Source organism: Gossypium raimondii, chromosome 13, assembly GCF_025698545.1.
Source record: "Gossypium raimondii isolate GPD5lz chromosome 13, ASM2569854v1, whole genome shotgun sequence".
Taxonomy (NCBI): domain Eukaryota; kingdom Viridiplantae; phylum Streptophyta; class Magnoliopsida; order Malvales; family Malvaceae; genus Gossypium; species Gossypium raimondii.
The window spans coordinates 50,287,073-50,307,491 of NC_068577.1; the positions used below are offsets into that span (position 1 = coordinate 50,287,073).

Consider the following 20,419-nt stretch of genomic DNA (forward strand, 5'->3'; position numbering starts at 1 on the left):
ATAAATAAAATGCAATAATAATAATAATAATAATAATAATAATAACAATAATAATAATTGTAATAAGGCCCAATTGGCCTAGACTATTTACAAAATAAAAATGGGTCGTCTAGGCCCAATAGTCCAAAACCTAGCCTACCTAACAGCCCAAATTACCCAAACCCTAGCCCCATGTTCGGTTCAGCGTCGCAAGCCCCCAACAGTCTTCAGTGTCGCGCCCAACGCCCAGTCGCCGCAAGACTCGGAGATCGGCCTCCCCACGCGCGCCGTTCGCTCCTCAAATACCAGCAAAATGGACTCAAAGAGTCCAGATAATGTAAAACAACAAGAAACAAGGAAAGAGGTTAGCGTTAGGCTATAAAAGCCTTAGAAAATCTGTAAAAATGGGGGATATTGAATGGGCAGAGAAATAGACAAAAAGAAATAGCAAGAAAAACAGAAAATACAAGTTTTATTAAGGTGATTCTTTAGTTTTCTTTGCGGTTACCGTCGTTTTTGTTTACATTTTTTTTATTTTTTCTCCTTTATTTTCATTTTATTTCATTTAAGATAACAAAAAGGGAGGGAAACTTACCTGAAAACGTCGTGCCACCGCCATCTCCGTCGTGATCGGAGTTTTGGTGAGAGGGTCGATTGAGCGGCGGCACGATGATGCTAGGGGCAAAACCCTAGCAGAGCACCAGAGGACCTTTGAGTGTTTTTTTTATTTTTTTCTTTTACTCTGTTTCAAATGTTTTTTTAAAGGAAAAATCTGTTTTAAATAACAGATCAAAACGGCGCCGTTTCGTCTAAGCCTTGACCTGCGCGGTGACCCGACCCGAAGGGGAGGATCCGCGCGTTTGGCTTCAAAGGGAAAATTTCGCATTTAGTCCTTCCCTTTTGTAGCGCGCACCAGTTAAACCCTTTTTACTTGTTTTAAAATTGGACCGCATATTTGATGTCCGTTTCAATTTAGTCCCTTGCTGCGCAGCGTTTTGGAAGGAGGGGATAATTTCCCTTTTGGTCCTCCACTGTTGTGCGCACATTCAATGTGGTCCTGTCCTTTAATTTGCTTCAAATTTACCCATTTTTTTCTTCTTTTTAGGTTCAATTTAGTTTTTTTTACTACTTTATTTATTTAATTTTTTTTTAAAATTATGCTATATCATGATTTCATTTTTTATTATTATTACCATTATTTCATCTATACCTACGCATGTTTTATACATCATATCTAGGCCTATTTAATATACATGTATTTTAGGTTTTATATATGCGTGCTTTGTTTTATATACATTATCTTATTTCCTTAATTTTTTTGCATCCATATATATATATGCCTATGTACATACGTTTTTGTATATGCTTCTTTTCTTAGACTTTTATATATTTTATATTTTATATATTTATACATACTCATATATTTCTGCTATTTTGTAAATATATACCATGTGCATACTTTTATCCATTTATTTTATTTTCATGACTTCCATATACATATATACACGTTTTTATTATCAGTTTTTTATTTAATATCTTACATTACTTTTGATATGTATCCTTGTATATGTGTGTTAAATATATGTGCACACATATTTGCAAATATACTCGTAAATTGTACTTGTATATATATATTTTGTAAATATTCATTCACATATGTTTTAAATTAAAGTTTTTGTATCATATTGTACTTTTTTTAAAAAACATTCCCTTTTTGAAAATATAGTTTGGCTTTAGCCATAAATCAAAATCATCTTCTCTTGATTCAAAGGTTTTTTAAAAAAAATAAAAGTAATATTCAAAGTTTGGGGATTTTCAAGGAAAATTGAGCCCTAACATATTGGGTTCCGATTTTCTTTGTTGATTTCGAATAACCAAGAATATTCTTTATTTTAAATACGTGAGCACAAAAAATTCATTTTTGGGAACTTAACTTGTTGTGCCCTAACGTATTGGGTGTGACATGTTACTTTCTCAAAATGAAGATTTTCGTATAAAATAAAAGTGATATTCAAGTTTGGGGATTATGAGGAATTGTACCCTAACGTATTGGGACTCGATTTCTTTACATGACTTGAACAATTGATTATCCTTTTGCAAATTTCATCATTCAAGCTTATTTTAAAATCTTTTTTAACTTTCGACACTAAGACATTAAATAGTCAATTAGGTACCGATTTTTGGGCGTTACAAGGGTGCTAACCCTTCCTCGTGCGTAACTGACTCCCGAACCAATTTTCAAAATTCGCAGACCAAAATAATTTTTAAGGTGGGCCGATCACACCGTAATAAAGGATCGGTGGTGACTCCAATTTTTGTTTTTTAAAGTTGACAACTAAAATTTTTGTTTTCAAAAAACGGTTTCGACAATAATAATGATAAAACTAATTATTTTAATAATTAATAAAATAACGGGACTAAAATGAAAACAAAACAAAATCAAATGGGTAAATTTAAACAAAAAAGAAAACTAAAACAGGGACCAGATTGAAGGAAAGCCCAAACGCGGAAGGACTAAAAGGGTAAATAGACCCTCAGTCAAAAAACACGCGGATCTTGGCCTGGAGCGGGTCGGTTCTTGGGTCGACCTCGAAACAACGCCGTTTTGGGGCTTCTGAGCACCAGCCAAAACGACGTCGTTTTATCACCCTTATATAAGTTAAAAATTTCTAAAAAAAAAAATCATTTTCCCCTCTTTTCTCCAAAAAAAAAATTCTGAAAATGCTCTCAAGCTCTCCACCCTCTAGCCCCGAATCCGGCGAAGGCTCCAGCGAGTCACCACCGCTCCGGCCGCCGGTCACCGGTGACGGAGCCGCCGTCCACGGTGGCCGAAAAAATTGAAAATGGCCATTTTTTGCTTTTCGACTTCCCCGACTCAAAAATGCCATCTTTCATCGAAGATGACAACCTTGGCCCCCCCACGACGGCGTAAACACCCGAAAAGGTAAGATCTGGCCTCTCTCTTTTTGATTTTATACTTTTTTCGACTTTTTAAGACGCAAAATAAAATAAAATAAAATAAAAGTAAGGGTCTGTTTGATTGCCAGTAAAATATTTTCCGTAAAATGATTTCAGGAAAATGTTCTACTTTTCTGTAAAATGATTTGCTAGAAAATATTTTCTGGTGTTTGATTGAATCTGTAAAATATTTTTACTGTTTGGCGATTTCTTGGAAATATTTTTGAAAAATTGTTTTACATATATTGATATATATTAATAAATTTTTATATTTTAAATTATTTTTACATATATTGCAATGATTTATTTATAATAATACTCAATTATTAAGCTACAATATTAATCGTTATAAATTGAAAAAATTAATATCAAATAAATTATTTGTAATTGTGTTAAAAAACAAGTATTGAATAATTAAAAAACAAATTCTTGGAAAATCGATAAACATAAGCAATTTTCTACCGGAAATGAAGAAGGAATGAAGGAGGCGATAGAGAGGAGAGCACGGAAAATGTCTTACGGAAATTGAAAGGGTAAGACATTTTCCCTAAAATGTAACCCATTTTCCCTTATTTTGGAGTTCATTTTCCAAATGGAAAATGTTTTCCGCCAATCAAACGCTGGAAAAGTTGGAAATGATTTTCCAGAAAATCAATTCCTTCAATCAAACAGACCCTAAAGTAAAGAGCAGAAAAAAAATAAAAGAGTAGAAAAAAACATCTTGAATCTGTTTTTTTTTTTTTTTTTTTATTTCTTGAATGTTTGTGAAAAAGGGGGGGAACTCGTTTACAGTGGTGGTTATGGCTTTATAGCCATTTTTTACAATATTTGCTATTATTTGCTATTGCTTTTTCTCTTGTTTGTAGGTGTTGACGTTGATGGAGTAGGTGATTGAAGGGCGGCTCGGCGTCAGAGGTGGTGGTGGCAGAGGCTACGAGCAGCGGCCAGACTAGAAGATGTCAGAGGAGGCAGAGGCGGCTAGGGTTAGGCAGTAGGCTAGCGTTTCATTTTTTTTGAAAAAGTCTCAAACATTTTGGGCTACTGGCCCTTCATTTTTTGGGTTGGATATTGGGCCTTGGGTTTGGGTTGAATGTTGTTGGGCCAGGCGTTATTGGATTGAGGTTTGGGTGTATTGGGTTATTGGGCCCCGGGCAAATTTGGGCTTGTACACTCTTCTTCTTCTTCTTCTCCTCTGTAATTTAGGGTTTTTTTTTCAATTTCTTCTTAAATTGGGTGGGTTTCCACTGTGGACATCCAACATGGCAAGTTAACTGGACACATCATCAATTAACTTGCCACATCAGCAGTCTTGTTAAGACACTAAGGGAAACTGTTAATTAGTTGAGTGACTGAAATGGAACCTAGGTAATTGTTTTGTTAACTACCCCAAAGTTGAGTGACTGTTGGTGTAATTTACCCTAAGTTTAATTTTAAAACATAAAAAGTGACATTAAAATGAATTTAAAGAACTAACAGATTGTGTGAAAATTTATTTCTATATAGTTTCTAACTTAATTTTAATTAGTAATTAATGAATGTAAGTTATTAATTAAATTAAAAACAATGTGAACAATAAATAAATTATTGTATATCAATAAAGTTTAAGTTATTTTAAGCTTGGAAAAAATGAAAAATTCTATTTCTCTTTGTGATAAAGAATGGTGAAGGAGATAACCCTTCTGCTGATTCAAGTACTAAGAAGGTTCGGTTAAGGAATCGGTGACCAATCCAAAGGATGTGATGGTTGTGGATTCAGCGCCAACAGGTTGAATTTTCTCTCCTTAAAAGGGATGTTAACAAGTCGGTGGTTAATGGTATTCCCTCTATTGAATTCTCGAAAAGAATACATCAATTTCTTATCAAGGAAATGTCCACTTTAGTAGTTCTCAATTTGTTGGGAAGAAATATCGGGTTTGTGGCTTTGCAAAACAGACTTTATGGAATTTGGAGGACATCCAAGCCTTTTCAATTGATGGACATTGAAAATGGCTATTTCTTAGCTAAATTTCAAAGTCCTGATGATTATGAGAAAATATTATCACAGGGATCGTGAATCATTTTTGGGAAATACTTAACAGTTCAGCCCTGGTCAATTGGCTTTAACCCAATGCTACCTTACCCCCAATACGGTTCTGACTTGGATTAGGTTCCTAGGTCTTCCCAGTTATCTTTACAAAAAAGAAGTTCTATGGGAGTTGGAGGAATTGTTGGCAAAGTGACTAAGTTGGATTTTAACAGACATTAGGGTGAGGGTATGATATGCACGTATGGCAATTTACGTATATCTGGATAAACCTTTGATCTCAAAAGTTCTAATCAATGAAAATCTTCAAAGAATTGAGTACAAGAGCCTATCGGTGGTATGCTTTTCGTGTGGGTGTTATGGGCATAATAAGGATTCTTGTCCACATGTTTCAATAACACCCACTTTGCCGGAGGAGGTTGTTCCGTTGGCTAAAATCATTCAGGAAAATACGGCGGCCAGGAAAGGGGAATTCTGCCCCTGGATGCTAGTGGAGAGGAAAATCAAATGCATTTCTCGGGAGCCTAAAATATTAGGAAAGTTTGGATTTGATGAGAAATCATCGGTTTCGAGATTTCAATCTTTAAAAATTTTAGATTTTGAAATGTTGAAGGAAAATCCGGGAAAGGAATTCACACCGGATCTGAAGAGGCATGGAAAAGGAATTATGACAAAATTTGGGAGAGTCTCAAACGAGACAAACTTCTATAGTTAAAGGATCAAGAAAAGAGACTTTGGGCCAGTTGGTGGAGGTTCTTAGTTTAGGCCAGGTTTAGAAGCCCAAATCCAAAAGCCCTCTTAATGGCCAATTTCCTATTTGGACATAATAGTGGACTGGAGCCATCTGTTAAATTTTAACAAAGACCAAGGCTGCAAACGGTCAAGGTGTTGGGCCATCCAATGTTTTTGAAATTAGGGTGACGGCTAGGGCGGGACCTTCAAGCCCTACTGAAGGTTTTCGCATCTCTTTGGATAGTAATAGGGAGGTCCATCTGATTGCTGCCTCAGGTAAATCTGTTCCAGTTTCTCTTCCTATTATTCCGGTTAAAACTGTTCATGCGACGTGGATATGGTTTCTTTAATCCCTAGCGGGCTCCAAAAGGATCATTTTTTACATTTTAATCCGACTTTTAAGGAGGTGACGGAAGTCAATGTGGGTGTGAAGGAAGGGATTTTGGATGCTAAAAATCACACAGCGGTAGTATTTAAGGAGAACACCCACCCGAATTTATCAGGAGAGGCAGTTGGAGGCAATTTGTCTATCTCCAAAAATCATCCCATTATGGTTAATGGTAGGGGGAGTGGAGTCAAAGCTTTCGGTTCGGAAGGAGGGTGGAAAATCAATAAAACTTTGAAGGGTCCGGGTAATCGATTCAAGGCCACCGAAAGTTCTCGAGTTTCCTTTGCTGAAACTATGAAAATGACAACGAACCTTATTTCAATAGAATTGGATAGGCAAGTTGTTAAGAACTTGTCAACAGAAGAAGGGGAACAGGTGGATAACGTTGTCACTGGTTGACAGTAAGATAAGTCTTTTATTATTATTATTATTATTATTATTATGAATTTATCTATCTTGGAATGTGCAGGGGTGTGCGAATGTAAAATTCTCGAGTCTTTCGTGAGTATAGTATAGAATACAAGCCGGATATAGTTAATCTTCTGAAAAAATTTCATCGAGTGGAAGCGATTGGCTTTTCTGGAGTTATTTGGCTAAAAAGAATCAATTGATGTAGAGGTGACTGGAAATCATCCCCAATTTATTCTGTTTCACATTTGCTCCATTCTCCAATCACAGCCGATCTTTATCGCCTTTGTGTATGGGAGTCTTGATAGGCAAAAAATGAAGATTCCTTCGGAGGGATTTGAGTTTGTCTATTCTGCCAGGGCATTTTTCATGGATGGCCATCGAGGATTTTAACACCATTCTCTCGCCGGATGAAAAAAAAGTGGTTGGAAATGATTGATCACATAATTATGTTCATAGTTGAATTAATAGATTAAGGGGGAATGAAAAATTGTTAGTTATATGAATTAGATATAACTCCCCTTTTAATTTAGTCCGTCTTTGGTTGGCCAATGTAACTTGTCATATTTAATTGGTATGTTTTGACCAAAATTATAGAACGCTTTAAATGCACATTTTTGAGAATTTTTAACAACACTCTAATGAAGTAAAATCGTGGAGAAAGTCAAGTCAAGTAAGAGTATTTTGAAGACTTTCAATGTGATCGTGTTTGATTTGTCAAGGAGAACCGATGGGATCTTTTTTTAATTAATTCGATGTTGAAGACTTTTACTAAGTTGAATTCAAAGAATTAGATATTCACATCTATTGTAATTAATCAAGTCATTTTATATTTATTTAATGAGATTGAGAAAACACTTATCCATTCTAATTAGGAATTTACTTTTAGTAAAATTGTTGTAAACAAGTTGTTCAGATTGCAACTAAGCTTTTAAGGGAAAGTCTTGATAAAAAAAATTTAAATTATGTGTAGAAATAATATTACAACTTGATAAGTGAGTTGAACTTAAATTATGTATTTTAGAAATAAATTTATATGGTATTACTGTTTAGCTAAAAAATTTCCAAACAACGTAATAAAACTTCAGTGAGTAAAAATCCATTCGCAATTGGGATTAGAATACAAAATCAACGAATTCTCAAATTTCAATTCCATTTTCCTTTTCTCGGAGTAAAATGGGGCATCAAAAGAGGCTTGTCCGTCCACTATTCTCAACCAAGAAAATGCTGTTATGTTATTTCTTCAAAAGCGACTTTTCTGTATGTACATATGATATCAGTCCTCATTCACAGATTTTGATGGAACCAAATTCCTTGAGTGTAGTGATAAGATATATTGTATTTATAAGGAAAAATATAACTTCAAATTTTAAAGTCGATATTGTAAAAAAAACAATCACAAAACCTCAACATGAACTATAATACCAAAAGTATTCATTATTGTTGAAATTATAAATGATAACAAATATAATGTATGAGTCATGAAAATCAGTATCAAACTTCATTTTCAGATTCTGTTCGAGTCACTCTCAATCCAGAAAATGCCAGCAGCCCATTGTTTAATTAGCTTTAATGGACCCAATCCTGCCGGAGCCGAATTTCAAGAAAGAAAAAGACAATCATCTAATAGCTGAAAAAAGAAAATAAAAGACTCTTTTGTTTCAATATGTCGTAATTTGAGAAAAAGAAGATGAATTCATGCGGGCCTGCTGAAGAATGATACAAACAGTAATTAAAAAATGATTCTTCTGTTTCAGTATGCACGTACTGTTGGATGTGGTACAAATTCAAGAAATGAAATAAAATAAGCCCAAATCATAGACTAATTCAATGACTTCAACCTATAAATGGCCATTCATTCATGCAGAGCCTCTCAAATAAATAGATTATAACTCTACCACATACAAAAAATGGAAGCCCTTCAGATTTTCGTAGCCATTTTCATCTTGGCTCTTGCATCGTCTTTGACCTTTGCCTCTGATCCTAGCCCTCTTCAGGACTTTTGTGTAGCCATTAATGATCCCAATGGCTCTGGTATGTCTTCTCTTCAAATACTTTCATTTTTCTTGAGCTACTTGTGTCTGTGTCTAATGTACATCCAAACATGTAGGGGATATGAATCTTAAGACCTTTCACACTCGTATCTATCACATCCATATATTCGACACTTATACTCAAGTTTTAGTAACATAAACTCATCTTTTTTTTTCTTCTTCTTCTGGTATTGACCAACATTTCTTGCTTTCATGCAGTGTTTGTCAACGGAAAATTCTGCAAAGACGCAAGCTTGCCAAAGCAGATGACTTCTACTTTTCAGGTCTCCATATCCACAAAAACACATCCAACACATTTGGATCAACTGTCACACCTGTTAACGTTGCACAAATGCCAGGACTTCACACATTGGGGATATCTATGGTTCGAATTGACTATGCACCTAACGGTGGCCTGAACCCTCCTCACACTCACCCTCGTGCCTCAGAGGTTCTAGTTGTTCTGGAAGGCACACTCCATGTCGGTTTCGTTACATCGAATCCAGATAATCATTTGATTTCTAAAGTCCTATATCCCGGAGATGTCTTTGTTTTTCCTGTGGGTCTCATTCACTTCCAATACAACATTGGGAACACCTATGCTGTCGCCTTTGCTGGTCTTAGCAGTGAAAACCCAGGGGTGATCACCATTGCAAATGCAGTATTTGGCTCAAACCCTTCGATTAATGCTGATATTCTTGCCAAGGCTTTTAATCTGGAAAGGAAAATGGTGAAGAATCTTCAATCCAAATTCTGATGGGATAACAATCGAAGGAATGTTCGAATGATGTTTGAATGTCATTTGTTATTTATAGTAAAATTAATTTTTCTTTTTCTGAAATATAGAATAAAAGAGGTTCTTTTTATGTAAACATGTTTAGCATATTATAAAATTAAAAATTCTTTCCAATATTTTAAATTCATAAGATATATTTAGATTTGACCCAAAAATATTATCTGTTGAAATTCAAATATTATTCAAAATTTGCAATATAAAATTTAAATATTAGTTAAAATTATAATAACTGAATTTGGAAAAAGACAAATTATATTTGTGTATAATATCTCAATTGTCATCCGTCTAAAACTACTTCTATGTATGTTGCTACGGATGAAGTACATCCAAACTGTTGAGTCAATCATAAATTCATATATAAGACCATTCAAGTTAATTTGGAAGAAATAATATCATGCTATATTCATAGGTATTTATTTTTATTAGTTTGGTTATTGTATTTTCATTAAAGAAACTTAAGCCAACCAAAGAGGCATTGCCATATGAAGAAAAAGTTAAAAACATACTTCAAAATTTTAGAAAATAAATCTTAAGAGTTAGAAAATTATAAAAATTTCATAATTTTTTTTGAAAATTATAAAGATGCGAAACTGTAAAAAAATTAAAAAGAAATTTCAAATTAAAATTTTTTTTGGAATTTTTGGTTTTTGGAAAAGTTTAAAATTTATGAAGTTTTAGAATTTTAATGTTTTCTTTTGGAATTTTTAGAATTTTGCATTTTTATGATTTTTTATTTTAAAGGAACTTTGAGTTTTTACACATGGTAACATTTTATTGGATGGGGAGATTTTCTTACCTTATGTTTGGATAAATATTATTAAAAGAAAAGAATGGAATGGAAGGTTAAAGATAAGAAAGGATATATTTATTTTTTGTTTAGATAGTTAAAGTTCATAAAGGAAAGGAAAGGAAAGGTTTTATTTTGAATGAAATTTTGAATTCGCATAAATAATAAATTAAGATTAATATTCTTCATTTAAAAATATAAAATGTTACACATTTTCTTATTTAAAACAAGCTTGTTTTACTAAATTAAAAAATGTAAAAAGTAAACATTATAATTACATGAGTTAATTATTTGGACAGAGTCCCAAGCATCCTGTTAGTGGCTAACTAATATTTAAGATTTAAATGCTAAAATTAATAGTAGCAGGATAAGTCTAATGTTGAATCTTCTCTAGGTAGAAGGATGATCAAATAAAGAAGTTTTGAGAACAAAAATATATTTCCTTTCCTTTCACTTTACCCCAAATTAGAGTCTTAAACAACAGAGGAAAGTAATGGAAATTGAGGGACTCTCAACTTCTTTTACTTTCCCTCCTTCCCTAAAAATAAATTATCCAAACAAGGAAAAGTGGATTCCTTTCCCTCATTTTACATAGCTTTACATATTTTGATTTTCGATTTGATGCACACTTTTTCTCTTATAGAAATTGTTCTGCACTGCTTGATTTATGTTTTCGGACATTGATGCATAGAAAACAACCTACTTCAACAAACTAATCCTTTGACATGAAAGATACCTTGTGTTCTGTTGCTGCAGCAGATTATATATATATATATATATATATATATCAAATAATTTACCCAAGTTAGTTCGTTTGGGACCTTCCATCTGGTCAAATTCAAAGTAGCAGTTAACCTGATATATATATTTATATATATTAGTTGAATTACCTTCAACAAAAAATGTCTATTATTATAATTATAATACATGAGGTCAGAGTTTTGAAATAGAAAAACAGTTGCAGATTCGAAATTAAAGAATATCTTATGTTACCTCAACCAGTTTCTTCTCTTCTTAGAACTGGATTTCAAGCAGAAACAAGTGTATTCAATGGACACTATTTTCATATTAGAAACCTAATAACAGTGTCTTCAACATTAACTGGACACCATCCTAACCCACAAATGGTCTTCCAAATATCTCTGTTCTTGCGTTTCGTTTTACTTTCTTGTCACCTAAAACCCATACTTTTCACAAATCTGACACTCATTTACCTGCCTGTTGGTTTCCATCTATAAATTGCTTTATCTGCCATGCAAAGTTTCTCAATCTTCTCCCAAGCAATAGCAAACAACCAGCTAAGTCAACATATATCATAATGAAAGGAATTCGCTCCATTCTTATTGCTTTTGGCCTCTTTGCTTTTGCTTGCTCATCGGCCTCAGCATATGACCCCAGTCCTCTCCAGGACTTTTGTGTAGCTATCAAGGACTTCAAGAATGGCGGTACGCATTCAAGACTTTGTGTTAATGTTCATCCTCGTGATGTTAATAAAGACTGAGCTGAACAACATTACGTTTCAATGTTCTAATATAACTTTTTAACATTTCTTCATTGCATTGTTTGTAAATGGCAATTTTGCAAAGACCCAAAGCATGCAGTTACAGAAGATTTCTTTTCAGGCCTAAACAGGCCGGGAACACATCAAATCCAGATGGATCAAATGTCACTATGATCAATGTAGATCAAATACTAGGACTTAACACTCTCAGCATATCTCTGGTTCGAATCTACTATGCACCTTATGGTGTCAACCCTCCCCACACTCACCCCCGGGGATCCGAGATCCTGCTTGTTGTTGAAGGCACACTTTATGTCGGCTTCGTTATGGCGAACCCAACCCACTGTCTCTTCACTCCTAAACCCTGGAGATGTTTTTGTTTTCCCCTTTGGGTTGATTCATTTCCAGTTCAACATAGGAAAAACTGCGGCGGTTGCCTTTGCTGGTCTCAGTACCCAAAATGCTGGGGTTATCACCATGGCTAAAGCAGTCTTAGGCTCAAACCCACCGATCAACCCAGATGTTCTGGCCAAGGCGTTCCAGTTGAACAAGAATGTGGTTAAGTACCTTCAATCTCGATACTAATGGGATTAACAACTACTTTAAGAGCCAAATTAAAACCCCAGAAGTTTGTTTGCTTGTTTGAAATAATGTTTGCATGCATTTTTCTAAATCAAGTCGTACTATTCTGCTAAGTATCATGTAATAAACAAAGAGGTTTAAATCTACTTCTCTAGTCTCCTCTCTTGGCGTGCTGCTTTCAGATATAAAACCAGAATTTGTAATGCTCTCGGATTTAAATTAAGACCGCAATCAATGGCACCGAAGCATATGTAGTTCATGTTGTTATTGTTATATTTATGTCATGCTAGCCTCAGACATGTACACAGCCTTGCTTGTATTCCTTGTTAGTTGGACTTAGAATGCAAGTGTTGGAATTTCTTCATCTTGATTTACGATGAGATAACAAATTGATCAAGAAATTACTTGAAATCTATATTTTTTTAAATAATAATTTGGATGAGATCCATCTATATATCTCAAAGAGAAATCAAATTGGAATGAAGGGTTGAGCCAATTATATAAAAATTAATATGAAATGTGTGACTCAGATTTTCTTTCTTCCCCTACATATCTTATTTAAGTGTTGGATTCCATTTTATAAATAAATAAATAATAAAAAAAAGAAAAGTGTTGGATTCCATCCAAACTAGCCCATCTATCAAATGGGTTCGCCTCAAACTTCATATTTTGATTTAAATATGTGAGGTCAGGATTTGTTGAGTTGCAGGCTTGTTGAATCAGCCAAGAACGGCAACTAAGGAAGGGTTTGTGCTCTGATTGAACAATAAATTGCGTTGCTTTTATTAAATTTTATTTTTGTATTATTTAAGTATGCTCGGCTTATTGAGTTTTAGTTGATTCACTTGTCAGTGTAGAAAGATATGAATTCAAATGTATTGTATCAAAAAATAATAAATATAATAAGAATATTTAATGAGATTAATATTGAAAAAAAAGTGTAATTTTTACATGCATGTGTGATAAAATTTTTAATTTATTATATAAAATTATTTTATCTTTGTCATGACTGTGTCATAATTTAATAATCTACTATATATAATGATTGTATTAAAAAACTATATATTTGTAATTAATTTTTTAAAAATTTATTTTAATTTTTAATTGAACACAAAGATATGGGCCTTGTTCGTCAATTGGTTGATAGCTGATAGCTAATTGTAGTGGCTGGTTTGACAAACTGATTGTATTAACTGTTTATTTAAAAGAGTTTGATAAAACTTAACTGATAGCTGAAAGTTGATATATGTAAAATGACAAATAAGGGCATGACATATTTTATTGTTAAGTATTTATTTGTTTACAATACTTTAGTCTTTATTGGGTGAAATTATTGAAATAAAACACTATTACCAAGGACTTAAAACATCTATTATGGAAATTAATTAGTGAATATTCCTGAAATTTTAAATAAATAAATTTCTTAAGTTCCTTATTTGCAAATATTAACCTTGTTGAAATTGATAAATATTAATAGTGTATCAATATAATTGTAAACCATATTCTTAATGATAATTATGTCATGTTCTTAGTATATAAATTAGTGATAATTATGTCACAGTCTGAATAAATTTGTCAAGTAACATATTTCAATTAATATAAATTTGCATAAGAAATCATTTTACACAAGTAAATTGAAAATAAATTAAGAGTACATAAATATTCAAGAAATTTATACATATCCAAACAAGTAAAAACAAATATTTAAGAAACACGATGTTGTCGTCTAGTTGCCATCAAACTAGTAGTGATGTCATTATGAACTTTTGTCATTTCATTAGTACCCATACGATCAACTTCTTGAATGGAAATGCATTCAAAATCCAAAAATGCTTCGGGAGGAATAAAATTTGGATCTCCATCTATGACCTTAAATGTTGGGTCAAGAACTTTACTTAATCTGATGTAGTTATGTAATGCAAATGCATCACAAATTATTCTATTTTGATCTTGAGACGAATATATCGATATTTTCACTAAAATCTTCCATTGCACCTTTATAATGCCAAATGCTCTCTCAATACAACTTTTTAAGGATGAATGGGCTCGATTGAAAATTTCTCGCCCCTCTTGGATTTGCACCACGAAACTTTGATGGGTGATACCTTATTTTATGATAAGGTGTCAAGTAGCCTTGTCTTTCAGGGTACCCTTTGTCTGCTAAGTAATATTTGCCTAAGCATGACCAAATAGAGCCACAAAATTAAAAAGCCTTTATTTTAAAATTAAAATGAATATGCACAAACAAATAAGAACAAAATATTAACTAAAATGAAGAAATTTAATCGGAGGAGGTTTTGGAAAATTTAGACTTGGGTCCCCAATTTTATCTAGGAAAATACGAGAGTCATGAGCTGGTCCCTCTTAACCACTTAGCACACATGTAAAAAGCAAATCAGAATCGCATGCCGCTAATACATTAACGGTGGGTGTCATTTTCATTCCTCTATAATGCAATTGATTTTCTTCATAAATTATAACATCTATATGAGTACCATCAATTGCTCCAACGCAATCCTAAAGTGAAAGAATTTATTATGATATGAGATATTGATGAGATTGTAAATTATTACTATAGAATATAATATAAGGAACAACAATATCTATAAATAATCACCTTAAAATGCAACAACCCGGTTTTGACCCTAATCGGAATAGTAGTTTCGGGACCACAAATCCGAGTCAAAAAAATATTTTAATATTATTTTTTGTGTTTATTATATATAAATTTGATGTTGTGAAAATTTCGTGAATTAATTTTGTTATTTGTGTGTTTAATTTGACAAAAGTACCTAATTGCATAAAATGTGAAATTTGCATATTAAAGTGTAAAGTGTTTATTTGATAGTGGCTTTTTAATATGAGGTCCTTAAAGGGCAATTAGCCCATTTAAAGGATAGTGGACGGTAATGGTCAAAAGTGACCTTAATTTATATGTTTTGTTTGTTTATTTTTTTAAGGTTATTTTAGTAAAAGGTTAATAAATTATTATATGTTAAAATTTAACTAAAAGAAAGCCATGTTCATCTTTGTTATTGCCGAAATTCAAAGAAAATAAATAGAAAAAAAAAACCTAGGAACATTCGGTCACTTGGAAGCTCAAATTCAAGGTATGTTTTATTTCGTTTTTGATAATTTTTATGTTTTTGAGATCGTTGCTTCGTGTTCTTCAAAACCCATGTCTTAATTTTATGAATTGTGGATAATTTTGAAATGTACCATTGATGAATGCTTGAGTTTTATGATGCTAGTAGGTGAAATATAAAATAAATTTGTTAGATTAATATGTATTGTTTTGAATTTTGATGAAATTGAGTAATTAGGGTTAAATTGTGAAAATAAATTTTCAAGGGCTAAAATGCTAAATAAATGAAAATATGGAATTATATGGACACTAGGAATATTCAACCATTAGGAGTGTAGTTTAATTTTGTGTATTTTGTGTTTTGAGCAAAAAGGATTAAATTGTAAAAAGTGTGAAATATTAGGGGCAAAATTGTAATTTGCCCATTCATGTATTTTTAGGCTAAATTGAATAGAATGGTGTTTAAATAAGCTTAATTTGAATATGTTTAGATCAAGAATTAAAGAAATCGAATTTGCATCGGGGAAAGACAAAAGTGATCGAATAGCCGATTTAACAGTGGATGATATCCGAGGTAAGTCAATAAGCATTTAAATGTTGAACTAACTATGATATATATATTTGTTATGCATTAAAATGAATTATTCGAAGTTATATAAGCTAGGGCCGAATGTAATATTGTGAATTGATTATATTCCGAGAATGATTTAATTTAGATGTGAATTATGTGACAGACCGATTTTGTAAGTTTAGGCTTTATGCCTAGCAGGCTTTATGCTGGTGAATTATATCAGGCTTGATATCAGAAGGCTCTGTGCCAATGAATTATATCAGACTTTATGTCTAACAGGCTTTGTGCCGGTGAAATGTATCGGCTTTGTGCCTAGCTGAGGCTTTATGCTTGGTGTTTTATACAAGGCTTTATGTTCTATAAATCTTATGTGAGCAATAGTAAAAGAAAATAAATGTGTTAAGAAAGCTAAATTATTCGGTATGTGTTAGCCATTTGCTTAATTGGTGATAAGGTAAGTTGATTATTTTAAATTGATAATAGTTTCAAATGAAATATAGAGTATGAGTTAACCATTTGAGTATAAGCATGTTTTGGCATAATGATTTATTGAATATTCGACTTTGCTAAATATTTATGTGTATTTGGCCATATGGTTTGTTTATATGAAAGTACAATGTGATCTTTATTCAAGTGTTATATGGTACAAAATATTAGGATATTTGGTTTATTTAACTTAATGATGGAATAAGTATTAATATATATATATGAATTTTGCTTATGACTTACTAAGCTTTAATAGCTTAATGTGTGTTTGTATTTGTTTACCTCTGTTTTATAGATTTTGGAGTCACGTTCTGAGCTGGGGATCATCAACATAGTCTATCACACTATCGACCGTCTTTGGTATTTTATAAATTTGAATTTGAACCTATGGCATGTATAGTCTAGTTAATATGTTTAATTTTGGGATATGTGAATATGAGCCATGCGAAAATGGCTTGCTCATTTTGGTTAATCTTGGTTTTATGTTTTTGATCTATTTGATATATATATATGATGTTTAAGCTTATGTAAATTTCGGTTATATATATAGAAGTGTGATGTGTTTAGCATATTTGTTATTAGTTGTATAAATTAGTTATATTTAAGCCTAATTTGATGTTGTGAAAATTTCGTGAATTAATTTTGTTATTTGTGTGTTTAATTTGACAAAAGTACCTAATTGCATAAAATGTGAAATTTGCATATTAAAGTGTAAAGTGTTTATTTGATAGTGGCTTTTTAATATGAGGTCCTTAAAGGGCAATTAGCCCATTTAAAGGATAGTGGACAGTAATGGTCAAAAGTGACCTTAATTTATATGTTTTGTTTGTTTATTTTTTTAAGGTTATTTTAGTAAAAGGTTAATAAATTATTATATGTTAAAATTTAACTAAAAGAAAGCCATGTTCATCTTTGTTATTGCCGAAATTCAAAGAAAATAAATAGAAAAAAAAAACCTAGGAACATTCGGTCACTTGGAAGCTCAAATTCAAGGTATGTTTTATTTCGTTTTTGATAATTTTTATGTTTTTGAGATCGTTGCTTCGTGTTCTTCAAAACCCATGTCTTAATTTTATGAATTGTGGATAATTTTGAAATGTACCATTGATGAATGCTTGAGTTTTATGATGCTAGTAGGTGAAATATAAAATAAATTTGTTAGATTAATATGTATTGTTTTGAATTTTGATGAAATTGAGTAATTAGGGTTAAATTGTGAAAATAAATTTTCAAGGGCTAAAATGCTAAATAAATGAAAATATGGAATTATATGGACACTAGGAATATTCAACCATTAGGAGTGTAGTTTAATTTTGTGTATTTTGTGTTTTGAGCAAAAGGATTAAATTGTAAAAAGTGTGAAATATTAGGGGCAAAATTGTAATTTGCCCATTCATGTATTTTAGGCTAAATTGAATAGAATGGTGTTTAAATAAGCTTAATTTGAATATGTTTAGATCAAGAATTAAAGAAATCAATTTGCATCGGGGAAAGACAAAAGTGATCGAATAGCCGATTTAATAATGGATGATATCCGAGGTAAGTCAATAAGCATTTAAATGTTGAACTAACTATGATATATATATTTGTTATGCATTAAAATGAATTATTCAAGTTATATAAGCTAGGGCGAATGTAATATTGTGAATTGATTATATTAGAGAATGATTTAATTTAGATGTGAATTATGTGATGAATCGATTTTGTAAGTTTAGGCTTTATGCCTAGCAGGCTTTATGCTGGTGAATTATATCAGGCTTGATATCAGAAGGCTCTGTGCCAATGAATTATATCAGACTTTATGTCTAACAGGCTTTGTGCCGGTGAAATGTATCGGCTTTGTGCCTAGCAGGCTTTATGCCGGTGTTTTATACAAGGCTTTATGTTCTATAAATCTTATGTGAGCAATAGTAAAAGAAAATAAATGTGTTAAGAAAGCTAAATTATTCAGGTATGTGTTAGCCATTTGCTTAATTGGTGATAAGGTAAGTTGATTATTTTAAATTGATAATAGTTTCAAATGAAATATAGAGTATGAGTTAACCATTTGAGTATAAGCATGTTTTGGCATAATGATTTATTGAATATTCGGCTTTGCTAAATATTTATGTGTATTTGGCCATATGGTTTGTTTATATGAAAGTACAATGTGATCTTTATTCAAGTGTTATATGGTACAAAATATTAGGATATTTGGTTTATTTAACTTAATGATGGAATAAGTATTAATATATATATATGAATTTTTGCTTATGACTTACTAAGCTTTAATAGCTTAATGTGTGTTTGTATTTGTTTACCTCTGTTTTATAGATTTTGGAGTCACGTTACGAGCTCGGGGATCATCAACATAGTCTATCACACTATCGACCGTCTTTGGTATTTTATAAATTTGAATTTGAACCTATGGCATGTATAGTCTAGTTAATATGTTTAATTTTGGGATATGTGAATATGAGCCATGCGAAAATGGCTTGCTCATTTTGGTTAATCTTGGTTTTATGTTTTTGATCTATTTGATATATATATATGATGTTTAAGCTTATGTAAATTTTGGTTATATATATAGAAGTGTGATGTGTTTAGCATATTTGTTATTAGTTGTATAAATTAGTTATATTTAAGCCTATTTGAAAATAATATTTGTATTATATGTATATGATGTATTATGTATATCTGCCCATTTGTTGTATATATACTATTCAATTTTGGTGTAAAATTGCTACTCAATTTGGTATGTATATGCTGCCTATTTGTTGTATATATGTTGTTAAATTTTGTGTAAAATGCTGCTCAATTTAGTATGTATATGATGCCCATTTGTTGTATATATGTTGTTAAATTTTGGTGTAAAAGTGCTGTTAAATTTGGTATGTATATGTTGCCTATTTGCTATATATATGCTGTTAAATTTTGGTGTAAAAGTGCTATTAAAATTGGTATGTATATGCTGCCTATTTACTGTATATATGCTGTTAAATTTTGGTGTATAAATGCTGTTTAATTTGGTATATAAATGCTGTCCAAATTGATGTATAAGAGTTGTCCAAACAAGGTAGGTTACCTATATTATAATATGTAGTATAGTTAGTAAATTGAAATGAAATAAATGTGTACAGATAAGTGTTTGGATACATGCTTGATTTATGATATATAATCTTATAGGTTTGGAAATGTTTTAAGAATTTAAATTATATCAAATTTTGATTAGGTAAATGATAATGATATGGTTGAATTTTGAAACATAGTTGGTATATGTAATTTGATTAATGATGCATGTTTGATTTTAATTGATTATGTGCTTAAATATATATATGTATATATATTTATGGGAGGAAATTTTGTGGTTGAGTTAGTATTAAAAAAGAATTTCGAATTGGGTTTTGATAGGTAATGCCTCGTAACTCTAATCCGGCGACGAACACGAGTGGGGTTGTTACATAAAATGTGACATATATTTGGTATCATTGGCAATCAGGATCTCTTGGTCTTATTATGTCTCTTGACAAGCCACCCATGGCATCTAAAACCTCTTTAAAAATTCTACTTACAATTTCATTAGAATGTTGAAACCTCTCTTGGACATCCCGATTGGAGGCTCCCTTACTAAGAGTAAAGACAAATAAACTCACTTCTCCAAAGTTTATATTCTATATGAAGGAAGCAACCTATACTTACTTTCGAAATCCATGCACAATAGGCTAAATGTGCGTTGTGTCATTCTAAACATGTTAAAACAACACTTTTCATGACCATTCAACAATTCTTGCATCCATTTTTCTCCCGTTTGAAAAGAAATCATGCATGGCTCCTTGTGTATGTACTTTACATGATAAAGAGATATATAACCAAATGCACAAGCTACCAAGTCCTAGAATTCACTATTTTTGTGCCTCTTACGTATTCTATTGTGTATAACATGCAAATACATGCCTACAAATATATATAAAAACTATAATTGCTTCAATATTGCCCACATAAAAAAATTAGGAGAACAAACATTGCTTCCATAATCAAAACAAAAATCAAAAGTAAGAACCAAACTTTAGATAAGTCAGTTTCACATTACAAATAAGATCCATTACAAAAT

The 20,419-nt window shown here is 31.7% G+C and overlaps 1 protein-coding gene, 1 long non-coding RNA gene and 2 pseudogenes across 2 annotated transcripts; all 4 read left to right on the forward strand.

The window, feature by feature from the left end:
- Positions 1–4,812: 4,812 nt before the first annotated feature.
- LOC128036092 (uncharacterized) lies at positions 4,813–7,117 on the forward strand. The gene is made up of 2 exons (XM_052626909.1): positions 4,813–6,455; positions 6,550–7,117. Exons 1-2 carry the CDS (start codon positions 6,030–6,032, stop codon positions 6,583–6,585), a joined length of 462 nt encoding a protein of 153 aa, XP_052482869.1. The 5' UTR covers positions 4,813–6,029; the 3' UTR covers positions 6,586–7,117.
- Positions 7,118–8,194: 1,077 nt separating this feature from the next.
- LOC105781866 (germin-like protein subfamily 1 member 7) lies at positions 8,195–9,431 on the forward strand (annotated as a pseudogene).
- A 1,956-nt stretch (positions 9,432–11,387) lies between these two features.
- On the forward strand, positions 11,388–12,190 carry LOC105781867 (germin-like protein subfamily 1 member 14; annotated as a pseudogene).
- Positions 12,191–15,213: 3,023 nt separating this feature from the next.
- Positions 15,214–18,902, forward strand: LOC105782022 (uncharacterized). Its single transcript, XR_001129687.2, has 3 exons — positions 15,214–15,297; positions 15,764–15,846; positions 18,643–18,902. It is a non-coding gene; the product is annotated as an uncharacterized LOC105782022 (long non-coding RNA).
- The last annotated feature ends 1,517 nt before the right edge of the window (positions 18,903–20,419 follow it).

What these genes read in the sequence shown, in the direction of transcription:
- LOC128036092 (XM_052626909.1), top strand. Translation starts at nt 6,030, where the DNA reads ATGGTTTCTTTAATCCCTAGCGGGCTCCAAAAGGATCATTTTTTACAT. An exon ending in CAACAGAAGAAGGGGAACAG is followed by an intron (nt 6,456 to 6,549) that starts GTGGATAACGTT and finishes TGGAATGTGCAG; the next exon opens with GGGTGTGCGAATGTAAAATT.